This window comes from Rhinopithecus roxellana, chromosome 8, assembly GCF_007565055.1.
Source record: "Rhinopithecus roxellana isolate Shanxi Qingling chromosome 8, ASM756505v1, whole genome shotgun sequence".
NCBI classification, from domain to species: domain Eukaryota; kingdom Metazoa; phylum Chordata; class Mammalia; order Primates; family Cercopithecidae; genus Rhinopithecus; species Rhinopithecus roxellana.
Window position 1 is genome coordinate 136,260,792 of NC_044556.1, and position 19,785 is coordinate 136,280,576.

Genomic DNA, 19,785 nt, shown 5'->3' on the forward strand with positions numbered 1-19,785 from the left:
GCCCAATTTTAAAGGATCAGTATATACTGGGTGAGGCCAGAGAAGAAAGTGATTCCAATTACAGGTAATGGCATGTACAAAGCTATTACAAAAAAAGGAAGGCTGCTGGTCTGAGAACTGCAAGTAGCTTGGTATACTTGAAATAGATCTTGGTTAAAATCTTTGATGATTCCCCGTAGATTTCAGGATTCTGGTTAAACCACGCAACTGAGCTCACAGGCCCTTTCATGCTCTGACTTTGCCTCCATAGTCTGATCTCCCATGTGTGCACTTCACTCCAGACCATTAGGGGTAAAGGTAAAAACTGAGTGAATGTTGATGATGGAGAAGTCTAGGTTGATCCCAGGTTGACCAAGTGATGTCAATCCTAGGAAAGGGTAAGTTCACTAGTGATGAAAAATGAAAAAATGATGAGTTCAGGTTTAGACATTTTGAGTTTGAATTACCTGTATTTTCCAAGAGAGGATTGTAGAAATCATTTTAAAATATTGGTCCGTATTTCATCAAAAAAGGCTTTGGTTTCATGGTCCATACTTACTTTAAAAAAAAAAAAGGCGGCCTTTGATGTAATCATCGTGGTATAATCTCTTGTTGAAGTCATAAGTTTGTAGGAGGTTGACTAGAAAGCAGAGTATGAGAGTCCCAGTTAAGTGAAAATAAAGCTTTAGGCAATAGTAACAATTACAAGGTGAGCATAGGAAAAAAGAAGATGCATGAGACTGAGCAGGAGGACTCAAAAATAGGATTAAAAGTAGGAAACACTGGTGTATTAAAAGTCAAGGAAAAGGTGGGGGGTGGTTAACAAAGGCCACAGAAGGTACAATAAAGTTGTGTCCATTAGCTTTGGTAATACATATAGGTAATTAAAGACCTGAGCAATGGTTCTTCAAAGAGTAATCAAAGTAGAAGGCAGGTTACAGTTGTTTGGGGAGTAAATGGAAGAAGTGGAAGTAGAAACAAGCGTGAACTGTTCTTTAAAGATTTCTGTATGTGTATTTGCTGAAAGAAAGAGATTGAAGACAGAGGAGAGAGAAAGATCAGTTTATATGATTAGTTATGTTGGATAGGGGAGGTATGAGACCCAGGCACAGTTGAATGGGTTAGACTTGTCGAGAAGGGTCATCCATTTTCTGCAGAGATGGGGAAATAGAAAAGAAGGTTGCATTCATAACCAAGGTGGGAGGAGGGGAGAACTGCTGGTGTGGGGCTTTAATGTTCTCAGTGGAACAGGAAGTGAGATTATCAGCTAAGAATGAGGTTCTATCAGGAGACAAGTCAAATTTGGAAGAATTATAGGTGGTCTATAGAAGGAAAACCAGAGAAAATTGTAATGAGACTTAATAAGTTAGCAGAAAGTACTGATATTCGTGAAAGAAAAACATTATGAGAATCAATCTGAGCCAGGTGTGGTGGTTCACGCTATAATCCCAGCACTTCGGGAGGCCAAGGCAGGATTGCTTAAGGACAGGGGTTCAAGACCAGCTTAGGCCACATAGCAAGACCCCACCTGCATAAAAAAAAATTAGCTGGGTATGGTGGTGCACATCTGTAGTTGTAGCTACTGAGGATACTGATGTGGGAGGATTGCTTGAGCCCAGGATTTTGAGATTACAGTGAACTATGATAGCACCACTACTGCAGCATGGGTGACAGAATAAGAATCTGTCTCTTAAGAAAAAAAAATCACTCTGAAAGTTTTTATTAGCCTAAAATTCTGCTATACCCATATAAAAGTTAAAAATTAAAATATTTTTTATAGAACTTACTATACATATTTAAGAAATTGCTTATTCTCATCAAAGGTAACATAATTTTATCACTAATAGCCCCAATAGAAAGGACTAGAGAAAATGTGTGAACTTTTAAAATAAATGGACCTGAACTGCATATTTTACTTCAAGCAATGTTTTATTAGAAAGATATATGTATCTGGGACCAAGCTCATACGGTAGAGAAATCTTATTTGGACTATTCCTGAAATGCTTTCATCTTAGGTACAATGAGAGAATATCAATCTTTGATGCTATCTTGAATTTTTTAACAACTATGATCATATATTTTATCCTTAAATTACTTGTTTATATATGTAGCTCTCCAATTAGACTTAATAGTAGAGATTAGGTTTCATTGTGCTATGTTTTCATAATTTTTGGTCTATGCTTAGTTACAAAATAAATTCTTAAGAAATATTTGTGCTAGTTTATTTACTTATTTTTTAAAAATGTTGGAGTACAATGTTTTCCTCTAAGTTAACCAAAGTTAGTCAGCAGGCTTTCAGTTATAAGTGACAGAATTCAAATTCAAACCAACTTAAATGAAAAGGAAAAACAAAAAGGAAATGTATTGGCTACAATAATTGGTGAATTTCCAGAGGCTCTAACTAGGTAATGAAGCATCTGTCCTTTCTCTGAATGAACTCTACTTGCATTGCCTTAGATTCAGGACAGGCTGTTTCCACATGATAAGACTGCCACTAGGCTTAGGTCATCCTCACAACCTGTGATTCTAGGAAAAAGGGCACATCCTTTCCCTGACACTCCCAGCAGAGTCTAGAGGAGGACTCTGGTAGGCCTAACTTAAGTCACCTGCCCATTCCTGAATGGATCATAATTGTCAAAGGAATTGGGGGCATAACGTCACTCATTAAAACAGTTCCCAGAGATTTTTGATACTACGAAAATGGTGGAGGAGCAGACAAAAGCATGCTGACAGAGAGCAGCTCCTTTTACTTAGCATCGCTCATTAAAACAGTTCCCTGGGATTTTTGATACTATGAAAATGGTGGAGGAGTAGACAAAGCATGCTGACAGACAACAGCTCCACAGTTCACTATAGTTACTTTTGATGCTGTGAAATAATATTTACTCTCTTTTCCTGACATTTTAATGGTAAATTTATTTACTTGCTGAATCCAGGCAACACCTCGAGTGCGAATCCTATCTGGAGGGAGATACTTGCAAATCAATAACGCAGACCTAGGTGATACAGCCAATTATACCTGTGTTGCCAGCAACATTGCAGGGAAGACTACAAGAGAATTTATTCTCACTGTAAATGGTAAGAAAAGGTATTCATTGTTCCACAATTTAAAAATCTGACCAAGGGCATTCAAAGAGATGATAGCTTTTTCTTATGTGCATACTAAATGAAGCCTTGTGCTTATCTTACTGCTTTTGAAAAAGGCAACATGGAGTATTTGTATTAGATCTATACTGCAAATTAACTCAATTTCCAAGAAACATAACTAGAGATATTTTAGTCTATCTTAGAGAATATGTCCAATTACTGTTAGCATATCATGATGTTTTATGTCATTCAGAATCAGAACCATTGAGGAAGTCAATACACTAAATCACTGGATGACAAATAGCCCATCATCTTGTTCACCTTTATTGATGGTGGCTTGAGAGTACATATGTGCCAAACAGAGACTGCCATAGGACTGTAATTTTATTAAATATAGTGTCTGAATGCCAACATTTAGGAAGATAATATAGACTTTTCCTCAAAACAGTCTATTGGATATTTAATATATAAAATTTTACAGAATAGTGGATGACCCACACAACTAATAGCTCTAATACTAAAATTAAAATTCAGGCTGTCTATTCCCATATGAACTCAATGATCAATAAAATGCATGCTCTGAGAATTGCATGATTGATCACAGATGTGCTTTTTGTTAAACCAGCCCACTTTCTGTTCTTCATTTAAAGTGAAGCTGTTTCAGTGTTAACATTCTCTGACCATTATTTGGCCAAAGAGAAATAAGAAATATCATCTTTAATTTACATCAGACTAGAGCTGAGTTTCATTTAAGCCTCTCTCACAGTAAGCCAGATTTCATACACCATATTAGAGATTTAAAATCCCCCTGCCTACCTACCCTTTATTTTTAAACGCAAAATATCTCGAGTAAGACTTCAGTAATTAAACCTCAATTATATTTATACTAACTTAGATTTGTGAAGACAAAGCCATACATTTGACTCGAAGCTCATCTTATATCTTCAGGGTCTTCATGCAGGCTGTGTTATTTAGTATCACTGAATTTTTTCATGTGCATCTCTTGTTCAGTTCCTCCAAACATAAAGGGGGACCCCCAGAGTCTTGTAATTCTTTTAAATAAGTCAGCTGTATTGGAATGCATCGCTGAAGGTGTGCCAACTCCAAGGATAACATGGAGGAAGGATGGAGCTGTTCTAGCTGGGAATCATGCAAGGTAACAATACTAGAAAATTTTTAAAATGCTGTAAGACCTGAAATACAAATTCTTAAATTTTTTTTCTAGTGCACTATTTTGGTCTCATTATGTTTAGAATTAGCATTTCATCTTAATACAATAATCAAAATTAAGTATTTTATTATTTTTCTGAGACAGAGTCTTGTTCTGTTGCCCATGCTGGAGTGCAGTGGCATGATCTTGGCTCATTGCAACCTCTGCCTCCTGGATTCAATTGATTCTCCTGCCTCAGCCTCCCAAGTAAACTGAAATTACAGGCTCATGCCACCACGCCCAGCTAATTTTTTGTATTTTTAGTAGAGATGGAGTTTCACCATGTTAGTCAGGCTGGTCTCAAACTTCTGACCTCAGGTGATCCGCCCACCTCAGCCTTCCAAAGTGCTGGGATTACAGGCATGAGCCATCACTCCAGGCCCAAATTTAGTATTTTAAAAGCATAATCCCTGAGGCTTATGTCTACCTAATGATTATAATCCATTCAAGATCACAAGCCCATCTGTTAGGAACCTTTGCGTCGTAACTTTTTCTTCCACCAAGGGTATCGTAAACATGTGTCATCTGAAACAGGAAAAAAACTGAATGGATTTCACCAAGTGTTTAACATTTCCCTCAGTCAAAATATGAATAATCAAAAAAGGCTGATTCAGAAGACTTCACTTGTGGTTTCTTTTGCAGATATTCCATCTTGGAAAATGGATTCCTTCATATTCAATCAGCACATGTCACTGACACTGGAAGGTATTTGTGTATGGCCACCAATGCTGCTGGAACAGATCGCAGGCGAATAGATTTACAGGTTCATGGTAAATACACTTTTATAGATGACATCCAGTCTCTGTGTCAAATGCTCTTTGATAGCCTAAACTAGTGAGGTCATAAAGATCTTGACATTGAAGGCTAGTTAAGCAATTTGCATTATAGTATGAATAGTCAAGCCCCAAGTTTTCTCCTTAGTATAGTTAATATCATCACAGCACTATTAAAATTCACAGAGCCTTGTTTGCTCATAACTATGAGGCCAGTTAATAATGACTAATTTCAGTTCAGCAGAAATATTTCACATGGCACACTATTTGCTGACTGTGTTTCCTTCTTATTTGGTGACATTGTCTTAGTTCCTCCATCTATTGCTCCGGGTCCTACCAATATGACTGTAACAGTAAATGTTCAAACTACTCTGGCTTGTGAGGCTACTGGGATACCAAAGCCATCAATCAATTGGAGAAAAAATGGGCATCTTCTTAATGTGGATCAAAATCAGAACTCATACAGGTAAGGATAATTTAATTGAAAAAAAAACTCCCACCAACTATTTAGAAACAGTTTGTAATGAATCAACATTTTAATTCTATCAGTGGGGCCAGCAAATCTATGGACTATAACAAATTAGCTAGCATATAGAGGGTTTTTTTTCCTTAATATGGACTTAGGTTTTCAGCCTAAAATATTTTTATGAATTATAGGTCATCTTTTCCATACATAAACCCTGTGGATGAATGTCAGTGATTACATATAGGATTAGATTTATATCCTGCCTTGTTTAGTACCTTTTAGAATTTTATAAAGGTAAAGGATAAGAACATCATTTTATATAAAAGAAGAACTATTCTGTAAAAATAAATACAAGCTTTAGTTGTAGAATAAAAGTCAAATTTTGTACCTTAAAATACAATTTAGATATTGGCAGAATGTGTAGGGAGGAAAAACAGCATTTCTTCCAATTTGTTTTTTTTTTTTTTTTTTTTGCCTTTTACCAAGCTTTACTACCATAGCTCATAATATGGCAATATCTATTTTTCAAAGGCTAAACTTTAAATCACTAAGAATTTCTGATGTTATAGGTGAGCATCATTTTTTGGATCTTACCTGAGCTATTAGATCATTACTCCGTCAAACATTTGCTGTAGCACTAAAAACAAATGCTCTCTTATGTCCACTTTGACAAAAATCAGTTCCAATACACCAGGAAATATAAAACTAAGAGTGTCTCAGTTGAAATTCTATCATGTCTCTCTTTCACACTTTTAATCTTTTGGCATTGGGAGGTTCAGTGACTTGCAAGTATACACTGTATGGAAAATGTGCCATGCTTTTTAATAAAAAGGTGTGTCAAATATGTTTTTATTAATGTGTTTATTAAACTATTTCTATCATGCATAGTGTGAAGTAAAGTAGATACTGTAATTTAGATTTACTTTAAATCATGTATGTGTATTTACTAAACCTCCTAAAATGTGAAGTGTTCTAGATTTTAGTTTTATATATATATATATATATATATATATATACACACACACACACATACACACGGTTGTCCAAAACTACATAGATATAGATATAGATACAGATATATAGATATTGCCATATTATCTACAAGGTAGCCACACATTTAAGGAGACATGTGAAGTAGGTAAAGGGGTGAGACACACAGACTTGTCATTAGTCATCTGTCAATGGAAATAAACAAATATCAACCTGCTAGGTTATTGTGAAATTTAGAGATAATTTATGCAAAGGATTTAAGATAGTGTCAGGAGTGAATTTGATGCCCAGTAGACAGTGGCTGTTTTTAGTGTTCTCATTGTACTGTATTTCTCCTGGGAGAGCAAGGTTGATCATGATATAAGCATTCAGAGAATGTAAGATTCCCTCTTCAGACAATCCTTCCAACAATTACTTTTTGTAAATATCATATCAAGTTTGAGGCTCTAGAAAGCCACTGCCATATAAACAAACTGTAATGCATAAAGTTTGCCTCAGGGACATGATGTTAATTTTAACATGAGGAAAGAGTACTGTTTTCATCAATTTACAACATGGTACCATGTTAAACTAGCTGAGAAAATTTATGAAAACCTACATATAGTATCTCATGCTTTGAAATCTGTCTTCTAGGCTCCTGTCTTCAGGTTCACTAGTAATTATTTCCCCTTCTGTGGATGACACTGCAACCTATGAGTGTACTGTGGCAAACGGTGCAGGAGATGATAAAAGAACTGTGGATCTCACTGTCCAAGGTAGAACTGGCTTGGAACATGGATTGAAACATGATAATGCTATCACTTCATCATTCCACTACTTTACAAAAGGGATCCCTTTTCTTTCATTTTTTTAAACATTTATTTTAAGTTCACGGGTACATGTGCAGGTTTGTTATATGGGTAAACTTGTGTCATGGGGGTTTGTTGTACCGATTACTTCATCTCCCAGGTATTAACCCAGAAATAAAAGGAGGAATCCCTTTTATACTTACCTAACTTTCACTTTCAGCACAAAAAGATGATGTATGATAAGTCTTTGGAATTCTTTAACAGTTGGAAATGTGTAGTTTTTTCCCTTTTTGTTGTTGTTGTTTTAGTTCCACCTTCCATAGCTGATGAGCCTACAGATTTCCTAGTAACCAAACATGCCCCAGCAGTAATTACCTGCACTGCTTCGGGAGTTCCATTTCCCTCAATTCACTGGACCAAAAATGGTATAAGACTGCTTCCCAGGGGAGATGGCTATAGAATTCTGTCCTCAGGTAAGATCAAGCTCAGTGATTTTACATCTATCGATTGTATTAGTTATTGATGCATATTCTTACCTGGTCTTGCACCAGAATAAAAGAATAAAATATGCATGCATTCTTGGACTTAAAAATCTGGAAAACAGATTGTTAAAACAGATCACATAGGAAGGGGATCTAGGGAATGAAAGAAAAAAGTCTGGAAACAAAATAATATTTAAGACTGATCTGAATATAATAAACATGACCACCGGTATTTATGTGTATATTTACCAAACCTAAGTTTTAACAAATTCCCGAGTTACCTGTGAGTGAATCACACTTATTTCATTGGCCAAATGGAATGTCTCTTCATTTAATGAACATTCAGTGCCTAAGACAGAATATATACTCATATTAAGATTCTAAGACTATATAACTAAAACAGGGTTCTAGGTTTCAAGGCTTTTAAAGTTGAGTATGTAAGACTGAGTAGTGAGTTCTGTGAAGGAAAAATGTTTATAGTGGTAGTAACCCTCATTTATACAATTTATAGTATTGAAGAAAAAAAAATCACCTAATGTATAGGTGATTCACATTGGTGTTTCTAAAACTTATCCTACACTGGGGAAACACAATAGAGATAAAGTAGTAACTAATATCCTGGGACTTTATGAGTATGTGCGTATTATTCTAAGAGAATTTGTATAGAAGGGAAATAGTGGAAAATTTGTTCCCAGGATGCAACTTGGCTTTCAAGACAAATTATTTTAACTATAGAGTGATAGCCATTCAAATCATAAAATATATATAAATATATATATATTTAGAATAAAGTATTAGGCTAAGAAAACAATTTAGAACTTTCTCAAAATATTAAACCCAGCAACTTCATTCCTAGGTATTTACCCAAAGAAATGAAAACATTGGTCTACACAAAGACTTATATGCACATCTTCATACAGCATCATTTGCAATAGCCAAAAAGTGGAAACAATTCAAATGTCCATCAGCTGATAAATAGATAAATAAAATGTGGTATATCCATGCAACAGAATTCTGTTTGGCAATAAAAAGGAACAAAATATTGACAAATGCTACAGCAGATGAACCTCAAAAACATTATGCTCATAGTGAAAGAAGTCAGACACAAAGGACCACATACTGTATGATTCAATTTATATGAAATGTTCAGAAAAGGCAAATCTGTATAATCAGAAAGCAGAGTAGAGGTGGGCTAAGGTCAGGGTTAGAAGTGGGGAATGACTGTAAATGAGCACCAGGTTTCTTTTGGGGGTGATGGAAATATTCTAAAATTTGATTGTGGTGATATTTGTATAACTCTATAAGTATACTAAAAATCATTGAATTGTGCATTTAAATGAGTGACTCTTATGGTATGTAAATTATGCCTCAATAAAGCTGTTAGTAATAATTTAAGTACTGTGCTAGGCACTTCAGGGGATACAAGTATGAATATAAGCCAAGCACCACCATGCTAGTTGCAGAAAACACACAAAAGACAGTCAAATTTTATTGAACTAAAAAAATACTGAGATGCAGTATACATTAAAACTTTTGTTTTTTTCCTTTTTAGGAGCAATTGAAATACTTGCCACCCAATTAAACCATGCTGGAAGATATACTTGTGTCGCTAGGAATGAGGCTGGCTCTGCACATCGACATGTGACCCTTCATGTTCATGGTGTGGAAGGCTCTTTACTCACTCATTCAAAGTTTGCTGGGTTTGGGGAGGTTTTTCTGGTCATATTTATTCTGAAAGGTATATATTCATACTTGTATCCCCTGAAGTGCCTAGCACAGTACTTATATGTCTAGAGCTATGAATCATAGTAATATCTCGGGGACATGAAAGCCTGGTAGATATTTTTAATAGGCTAAAAAAGGCGCACAAATGACAAACCACTCAAAGTAACTCCAAAATAATTTTCTTCTTGGATTTTTATAATCTGTTCCTGACTCTAGTCTTCCAGTGGAGTTCTTCTAATGGAAACTGGCTACTGTAGCAAGACTCAAAGAATGCAGTGTGGCCAACATTCACTTTTCTCTTGGGCAATCAAATCACTAATATTTTACAATTATGAATTTGGGTATTTTTAAGCTCATTACTATAATAGACATGGTTTCCATTAACTAGTGCTATTATTTCTTTTTGTTGATTGGTTTCTTATAGAGCCTCCAGTGATTCAGCCCCAACCAAGTGAACTACAAGTCATTCTGAACAATCCTATTCTATTACCATGTGAAGCAACAGGGACACCCAGTCCTTTCATTACTTGGCAAAAAGAAGGTATCAATGTTATCACTTCAGGTACCTACCACTGTTTCTATCAAGAAAATCATAGCTCATCAGTGTTTTATAATTCAAATCAGCGTGATTGTTTTTAATGAAAAGGGTTTTTTTTTGTTTTCTTTTTTCACTCTGCTTTTGTAACTGTGATGTAGGCAAAAACCATGCAGTTCTTCCTAGTGGTAGCTTACAGATCTCCAGAGCTGTCCGAGAGGATGCTGGCACTTACATGTGTGTGGCCCAGAACCCAGCTGGTACAGCCTTGGGCAAAGTCAAGTTAAATGTCCAAGGTACCTAAATAATTCATCTCTGTTTTCAATTCAAAGATGGTTGTAACGATGTCTACCAAATATTTATATATCTAAAATGATTATGCTGCTGTTCCCCCATAGTTCTCAACATTCTTAGTTTGTATTATCCTACTGGTTTTTCTATCACTTTTATGAAGAAAGTTTAGTGTATTTTATTTTTTTGGCCATTGTTTGTATAAGAAAACACAGGCATCTAATCCTATTTTGAACTTCTATGAACCTCTATTTGATACTCTATTTCATTATATAGGTAAAACTCTTCCCACTTATTTGGAAACCTATGAAAGGGCTCATAATAAGGATTTTCTTTCCAAGTGTTTACAATAGGCTAATCACCACTTAGCTATTAGCCTGAATATTCTATTGAGTTGTAATGCATCACTATAAAGAAGCATGTGAAATAACTGAATAATCATATTATTTATAGCAACAAAATTATTTGGTTGAATTTGTGCTTGCCATTACATTTGTATTTGCAAGGAGACAGTCTATTCAGAGCAGTTAATTTTTTTCCAAAATATTTTCCAAAACTTGGTGTTCATTTTGGAAGTTTAAATACCTAAAGTGAATCACATAATTTATGTAAGTTAAATACTTTTGTTGATACAGCTTAAATTTTCTAGACATGCAAGCCCTCATGACTATATGTTTATCTCCTCATCTAAAATCGACTATCACTTAACATTTATTTGTTAGCTAGGGACTAGCTTTCTGAAGTGTGCCCAATTACTTTTTTGTTCCCATGAAAAAGTGTAGTGCTCCTTTTCTAATGATATGGTGAAGTCAGGATTTTGTTTCTTATCAATGTTTGCTAGAGCAGTACTGTAGTATGTAATTTGTGCACTCACGCTTCTAAGATGAACTTTGAACTTTATATTTTTTGTATCTTTTAGTTCCTCCAGTCATTAGCCCTCATCTAAAGGAATATGTTATTGCTGTGGACAAGCCCATCACGTTACCGTGTGAAGCAGATGGTGTCCCACCACCTGACATTACATGGCATAAAGATGGGCATGCAATTGTGGAATCTATCCGCCAGCATGTCCTCAGCTCTGGCTCTCTGCAAATAGCATTTGCCCAGTCTGGTGATGCTGGTCATTACACCTGCATGGCAGCCAATGTAGCAGGATCAAGCAGCACAAGCACCAAGCTCACCGTCCATGGTAGGTTGTTTAACATGAATTATTTCTGTCTGCTACACTACCATGGCAAAGATAAAAGGCTACCAAGAGCAAATCTGATAGAAGTCAAAAACCCTTAAACTCAGTAATCCAAAGTGTGTGTTGCGGGGGGGAGGGCGGTGAGGGGTGGTATGTAGGTACACTTCAAATCTGTTTTCTGTGGACTGTGTTTATGTGTGTTTGTGCACATAGGTGTGTGAGAGAGACAGATTTTATTAATATTGCCAGGATTTTTAATGTGTTGCTGGTACCCTCACATATTGTGATTAGTTGACTTATGAGGAGTCCGTTTGTGTTTTGTGACTTTTCTGCTTTACTTTTCAAGCTTCAAGTCATCTTGGTTCAAAATGAATCACCATATGACCTACATTGTATGACTTGACCCTAATGAGAATTAGGAGATCTATTTGATTCATTATATTAAAGTGGCAAAATATTTACCTATACATTTTTATAACAGAAAAATATCTTTCCTTTGTATTAAGACAACAAAATATTGAAAAATCAGCATTGAAATATTTTTAGTTTGTATTGTATATTTTGACTAAGGATAGAATCCATGTTAATATCAGTGGTAGGAAACAATAGCAGATTAAACTGCTTCCAACCTCTCTTTTCAGAGGTAATTATTATATTGAGGAGTTTCTGCTTTTTCATTTTTCAGAAATTTGTGAACGCTGTTTTATTTTTCAAGTGCATTTTAATTTTCTGTAACTTCAGAATAACAGAGACAATTTTGAGTGGAAACATTTTTGGTTGAATAATTTAGCCAAAATTAAAAATCACCATTTATGAGTTTTCCAAATAAATCCCCTGCTTTCAGTTAACATAATTAATCAATATACACTATCCATTTGCCTTCAAATAAATAATACTCCTTCTTTTCAAGTGTCTGTAGAAAATTTACCAAAATTGACCTAAACAAAGAAATTGTTAATAAGTTTCAAAAAGATAAACCATAATTTCTACCCACCATGCAATAAAGCTAGAAATTTGTAATGAACTTTCAATGCCAAAACCCCAAACCCAGATGACTTTAAAAACACTCTTCCAGCCAAAAAGTAGGTCAAAGAATAATTTTCTATTTTCAGATTATTTAGAAAATAAAGACATGACATATCAAAATGTACAGTGTGTGCTCAAAGCTAAAATCAACACAAAGTCATAGCCATAATTCTTTCATTTTGAAAAAGAAAGAACTGAAGTAAATCTACTAATGCTGCAACTTTGTATCCCCTAACAAAAGACAAATAGCGACCCAAGGAAATCAGGATAAAGATAATGAAAATAGAGCATGAATTAATTTAAAATGAATATTGATGATGCACCATTGAGCAAAATCAATTTTTGTGTTTTCCAAATTATGTTTATATCTATTATTATATAATGTTTGTATATTTAATTATATCATAAAAGATAAAAATTAACTTTTAATTGAAAGCAGTTAATTTAACTGAAAGCAGTTAATTAAAGTTTATATAGCAATTTTATTTTTGCTAAGGTCAACTGTTCTCCTGTCACTCTTTAAAATGTCATTAAGATGGGTCCACTTCTCACTGATTTGTTTGAATAATTCCACATTCATTGTTTTGGGAAGGGAGTGTATTTTTACTTTTGAGCCAAGAATTCTTAATACTTTTTGTCTTTTCTTTAGAAGTAACTATCTTAGTTCTAAGTCCAGTCAAGTATTTTTTATTACACTAAAATATTCAGTTCATCTCTATATTGCCTAAATTCTAGTTAAAAAAAATTTGAGTCACAGGAAGTATTTGGTACTATAGTGTACCAAATGTGCAGAGTTATGAAGTCACTATGAAAATTTCCTGACAGCATAAAAACTGAATTAAATGTCTTGATCTGGTTTACTTGTATTCATTGTAACATGTAAAATACTGCAATAAGTATTTTTTTCTACAGCACTTTGTGATATTCAATATTGGGTGTCTTATAGTGTTTTCTGGTGACTATTATTAGTTCATCCTCACAATGTATCTCTGAGACAAATATAGCAGTTATACAACCATAGAAGCATTTTTTGGTTTTGTTGTTGGTTTGTTTTACTTCACTGCAATAAACAGAAGTAAATCAAAGATGGAAACGTCAGGAAGCCAAATAAAATCTAAAGATCTTCTACCCAGTTCTGTCGTTTGCTCAGAAACTGAATGTAAATATATTCAGTAAGTTCAAATACATTAGGATTCTTGCTAGCACCAAAAATACTGATTTCTTTCATAGCAGGAAGCAAATCAATATCGTAATATTTCATTTTTAGTATTTCTAGCAAAGTTACCATGAAGAGAGTTTTTTGTGTGTTAATTTTTATTGTGAATAAAGACATTATTGAACTCAGCTTCCTGGATGACTCTTTTTTAATCTCTTCATAGTACCACCCAGGATCAGACGCACAGAAGGACACTACACGGTCAATGAGAATTCACAAGCCATTCTTCCATGCGTAGCTGACGGAATCCCCACACCAGCAATTAACTGGAAAAAAGACAATGTTCTTTTAGCTAACTTGTTAGGAAAATACACTGCTGAACCATATGGAGAACTCATTTTAGAAAATGTTGTGGTAAGTTTAATGGACATGAACAGATACGTTAAGCCAGATTATAAATTTGCTGTCATACTTTTAATAATTTAGCATGGAAGTATATTCTTTAATAATTAAAAATATATATTCTTATAAAATCAGGTCACAAAATTAATTTCACACATATTTCATTTTATGTCCCTTGAATAATATTTTTAACAGATGATAGGAACTCACAAATGCCCTCCTTCTAAAATTATGTTTGTGGAAATATGTGTTTATCAGGAAAAATTTTAAGTACCATTGCTATATTCTCTGCTCTTAATCTTACAGGTCAATGATAAGTATCTAGAGTAAATAACTTTCAATTCTTTAGTACTTCAAGGGGAAAAAATGTTAAACATTTTTTTAAAAAGGAAAAAAGTCTATGTGTCTCAATGCAATCAGAAGCAGTCATTAATATTCAACATAAGTATTTATGTATATTCATATTTGAATATTCCTATTCAAATAGTCAACAAATATTTATCGAACACCTTCTCTGCAACTAGCACTGGTTTAGGCACTGGGAATACATCAGCGAACAAAAGAATCAAAGATCTTTGCCCTCATGCAGTTTATATGTAGAGGAAGGAGACAATAAAAATGAAAAATAATAATGTCAGAAGAAAATAAGTCAGAAGAAAAAATAAATGGCATGAAAAATAAGAAAGGGGTAAAGGGTTTCAGGAGTTGGAGCAGTGAAGATAACAGTTGTAAATAGGGTAGTCAGAGTAAGTTCTCTTTGGGAAGGTGACATTTGAGCCAAACTTGAAGGAAGTGAATTAGCTAAGCAAATATGTGGAGGAGCAGACCAAGGGAAAAAAAAATAGGTGGAGCAAAGCACTTGAGGTGGAAACATGTCCAGTGTATTTGAAAAACAGGAAGCCAGTGAAAGCAAAGCAAAGAAAGAATGAAAGGAGAAAGACGTCAGTGATAAATGGAGGCCAAATCATGTCAGGTCTTACAGGTCATTGTACAATTTTACCTTTTACTCTAAGTGAGGAGAAAGACGTCAGTGATAAATGGAGGCCAAATCATGTCAGGTCTTACAGGTCATTGTACAATTTTACCTTTTACTCTAAGTCAGAATCCACTGCAGGTTTTTGAGCAGGTTTTTATATGCCTTACATTTTTAAAGGGTTATGTTGGCTGTTGTGGTGAGAATCAGAGGTAGGGAGACAAGGACAGGACCAGTGAGACCTCTTGGGAAGACTGTCTGGAGGCAGATGAGAAATGATAGAACTCAAAGCAGGATGTTAGCAGAGAAGAGGCAAGAAGTAAGATTCTGCATTTACTTTGAAGCTAGCATTTTCTGACAGATTGCAAGTAGGGTGTGAGGAAAAAAAAATAAGAATGACTCAAATGTTTGAGACTGAAGGCATGAACAATTGGAAGGGTGAAATAGCCATCAGCTGTGACGGTGAAGGCTATAGGCAGTACAAGAAGGGGCCGTTGGAAGGAATTGGGAGCTCAGTTTTGGGGCATGAGTGTGAGACGTATCTTAGGCATCAGAGCAAAGAGAATAAGAAGTTCAACAGACTTTGAATTTGTAAGAAAGTATCAGTATTTGGGTTGGAGATGCTGATAGTCATCAGCATAAAGTTTATATTTAAAGCCATAGCACTGTATGAGATCACCAAAAAAATGAATACAGATAGATATAGAAGAAAAGAGGACCAGAGGCTGAGCCTTCTCATGTGCCAACATTAAGATGTTAATGTTGAGGAGAAGCCCCCAAAAAAGTTGGAGAAGCAACCAGTGAGACAGGAGGGAAACTAGGAAAGCATGGTGTCCTGAAAGCCATGTAAAGGTGGTTTCAGATAGAAAGGACTCGTAATTGTGTCAGGTGCTACAAATGCATCAAGAAAGATGAGTCATGAGAGCTGGTCATTGAATTTAGCAAGTGAAACCTCAGAATTGTAGGTAATAGTGCCCTTTCTCTTACCATTTCCTCTGATAGTTTTGGTGGTCTTTGATAGCACCTTACTCAGAGAGCCAACTATGCTGTCAAGATGCTGTCAGCTTTTGGGATTATTTGCTCTTTATTTGTGCAATGCAGAGCAGCTATACACTTGATATCCAGTAAACCACAGAATCTACAGTTTTCTGAAATCTTACCACTGTAGAATGATTATGGGCTTGTATTTAAACTTCCATACATTTTAAATTATGTTATGCAAAAGCTAACCTGATGGTTAAAAGATGGAGATTTAAATCGTCTTTGGATAAGAGAGTTTCTTGAGGGCCTACCTATGCAACTTGATGTATTTTATGTACTATGATGGATGATTATGACATTTTAAATGCTATTTTATTTTAGCTGGAGGATTCTGGCTTCTATACCTGTGTTGCTAACAATGCTGCAGGTGAAGATACACACACTGTCAGCCTGACTGTACATGTTCTCCCCACTTTTACTGAACTTCCTGGAGACGTGTCATTAAATAAAGGAGAACAGCTACGATTAAGCTGTAAGGCTACTGGTATTCCATTGCCCAAATTAACATGGACCTTCAATAACAATATTATCCCAGGTTGGTCATTTAATTCTCAAGAAGTGAATAAATACACCTATGTAGAACTCTAGACCAAACTCTATTTCCTCCAGCTGTGAAAATTAATTGAAAAGTAACAAGAATTGATTGCTTTAAATTCTGTAAAATGCGTGCCTCTGCTTGGATTTTACCCTCTACCCAATATATATGTTTTGTTCCTTCTTTTGGAAGTGTAAGTTGATCATAGGGACATATATTGCAGGTTATAAGTAGATTTTTTAACCTAAATATAATTCCCCCTACCCCATGAGAAGGCAGTATGTTTATATAGGTGTCTAAACTTATCACAGCTGGACCCCCTGCATCACTGATCAATGGATTAAGATGGCCACTGTTGGAGTCCTGAAGATTCACTTAAGGTTACAGAGAAGAATTCTACTTCTCACTGTTTGCCTCAACCTCTATTATAGTGTAGATTCATTTGTGTGGAAAATTTCTAGTCACTGTGTATACTACAAGTTAAGGTCATGTCTGGAACCCAGGAGTACCCTTCCCTGGGTGAACAAATATCTATTTATTTGTTAGACTTTGTCATCAGTATAAAGACTTTGTCAGTACTGAGAAATTGTCCTATCCCAAAATTGAGTTCTGAAGTATTACACTATTAGCATTTACTAGGTGTCTTGCTAGAAAAGTAGTAATAAGCTTGAGGGTTTTTTTTCTATTATAAAGAGTTATGTTAATGACTGGAATTTATCAGCTGCATTACCTTAATAACAACAATACATCTAAGAAAAAACAAACACTAAAAAATCTAATCAATATTGTTTTCTGAAAGTGCAGTAATGTAAATGTAGTTTTAAAGCTTAAATTTCCACTTAATATTCACCAGTAAAAGATTTTTTTAAAAAAACTTGAATGGGGAGAGCATGCAAGGTAAACATGCGTATTTAGATATGGACTGGTTTAGTCAGAATTTTATTTAGTCTTGTTTTAGGATTAGCATATTTACCTTATATTTTCTTCTAAATGTTACACATTATGTTATAAATATTACTATCATAAATTTTTAATATCTGCCTTTGTAAATATTTATATAATCACCATTTATGATTTACAGAGAAGTTTAAATTATTACAAATTTGACTATGTTATTACCTAACTAGCATATGTTTTCATAATTTTCCCCTTTGACCTGCCAAGTCAGTTGAATTATAAGGTGAAAAGGTTTTCATGTGTTTGATGTAAATTGTTTGGGAGGGAAAGTGGTAGTGAGATAAATGAAATGGAAAATGTAATATTTCTGAATGAAATATTTTTGAAACTCAGACTATGAGCCAGCTTTAAGCAATACATTTAGATGAAAGGTTTACTTTAAGCCTAATTTTTAAAAGATGTTTGTTTTCATTCTCTTTTCCTGTTCCTTCTGTTGTTTTTTGTTCTTCAAACAAGTGTCTATAAACATAGTAAATAACTCAGATGAAGAAATCTGTGGAAAAGGCTCTCTTCTCCAATGTCATCTCTTTGGTTCAATTGTTGACCAACTCATAAATCTAATGTGCAAAATATGGAGCTGTCGTGAAATTTTTCCTAGGTTCCTGAGAGGCATTTGTGTTGTTTCTTGTTTCCCTCAGCCCACTTTGACAGTGTAAATGGACACAGTGAACTTGTTATTGAAAGAGTGTCAAAAGAGGATTCAGGTACTTACGTGTGCACCGCAGAGAACAGCGTTGGCTTTGTGAAGGCAATTGGGTTTGTTTATGTGAAAGGTAGGTAAAAGCACTGCATTTTTAATTTATAATGCATTCATAATGAATGGCTCAGGTTTTGCTTCTTAGTTTTTAATCCACTCAGTCCTATTTCACAGATATACAAATTCATGAGGAAAAAATTATGAGCATTCAACTCAAAAGTAGATAAGAAGTGAAGAGCTCATTTCACACAAAGTGGAATCATTCCCTTAGAATATTGAAATTGACAAAATTATCTGGTGATTTAGCAAGATTTGATTCTGGAAAATTCATGAGGTTTTAAGGTGGCTTTACTCCCCTCTTTACTAAATTATTTTTCCAAATAGATCAAAAATCACAAATTATCAGCACTTACTTTTATGTTGTACCTGTCTTATGTTATTTTCCAGAACCTCCAGTCTTCAAAGGTGATTATCCTTCTAACTGGATTGAACCACTTGGTGGGAATGCAATCCTGAATTGTGAGGTGAATGGAGACCCCACCCCAACCATCCAGTGGAATAGAAAGGGAGTGGATATTGAAATTAGCCACAGAATCCGGAAACTGGGCAATGGTTCCCTGGCCATCTATGGCACTGTTGTAAGTCACACTGGAATGATTGATGCACCTTTAAACCCCCACAGCCAATACCCCTCTGTAAGTGCCACAGATAGGAAAAATTTCTCTTACATTCCTGTTTAAATCATAAAATCTGAATCAAATAACTTCTTTTAAAAAACTGAAACAAGGATTGAAATAGATATTTTAGCCCTTTCAAATAAGTGCAGTGGGATAATTTGGCTGCCTTGTTCCTTATCATTGACGTACTAATTAACATTTGGAGATAACTTCCTCAGATCTGTTTTAGGACAAGGAAATTGAAGAATTACAAACACAGTTACATATAGAGTAGATTTCATAGTAAGCTGATAACTATGTTAGGCTTTTCCAAAGTTCAGTAATTCAGAAAATGAGTGGTGCTTTTGGTTATTATTCTAATTTGGGGGTCAAGTTACCCCAAAGTGAAATATTTTATCCCAAAATGTTTAAACTAGAATACACATGAATTTGTTAAATCACATTTGGTGAGACCACTTATGTGCTATCATTGTTTAAGTAATTGAAATAATTAAAACATACTATCTAATTACCCAATCCAGTGGACCAGTCTCAGTCTTTTAGTCTCATTGATTTTACTTCAACATTAGATGTCATTTGTTGATTGTCCCTTCTATTATGAATTTCTACCTTATGTGTCATAATACTAATACAGCTCAGCCTTCTTCATTACCACTTTTCCCTTTTTCCTCTATTACTATTTCTGAAGTCCTTGGTACTTCTAATACCAATGTTAATACTAACTTTTTTTCATCATGCAATCTAAGATTCCTAAAACTGTAGTATCACCAATGCTGAAACTCTTCCAAGTTCTATTTCCAGCTGTTGAC

At 34.7% G+C, this 19,785-nt stretch overlaps 1 protein-coding gene across 1 annotated transcript in view; it reads left to right on the forward strand.

Annotated features, from left to right (window-relative positions):
- Positions 1-19,785, forward strand: part of HMCN1 (hemicentin 1) — a 470,019-nt gene that overhangs the window by 379,816 nt on the left and 70,418 nt on the right. The window contains 14 exon segments of the mRNA XM_030936855.1: positions 2,916-3,057; positions 4,078-4,222; positions 4,919-5,046; positions 5,359-5,515; positions 7,139-7,260; positions 7,602-7,766; positions 9,328-9,435; positions 9,925-10,062; positions 10,197-10,331; positions 11,246-11,515; positions 13,918-14,108; positions 16,432-16,645; positions 18,241-18,375; positions 18,747-18,937. Coding sequence (XP_030792715.1) covers positions 2,916-3,057; positions 4,078-4,222; positions 4,919-5,046; positions 5,359-5,515; positions 7,139-7,260; positions 7,602-7,766; positions 9,328-9,435; positions 9,925-10,062; positions 10,197-10,331; positions 11,246-11,515; positions 13,918-14,108; positions 16,432-16,645; positions 18,241-18,375; positions 18,747-18,937 — 2,241 coding nt within the window.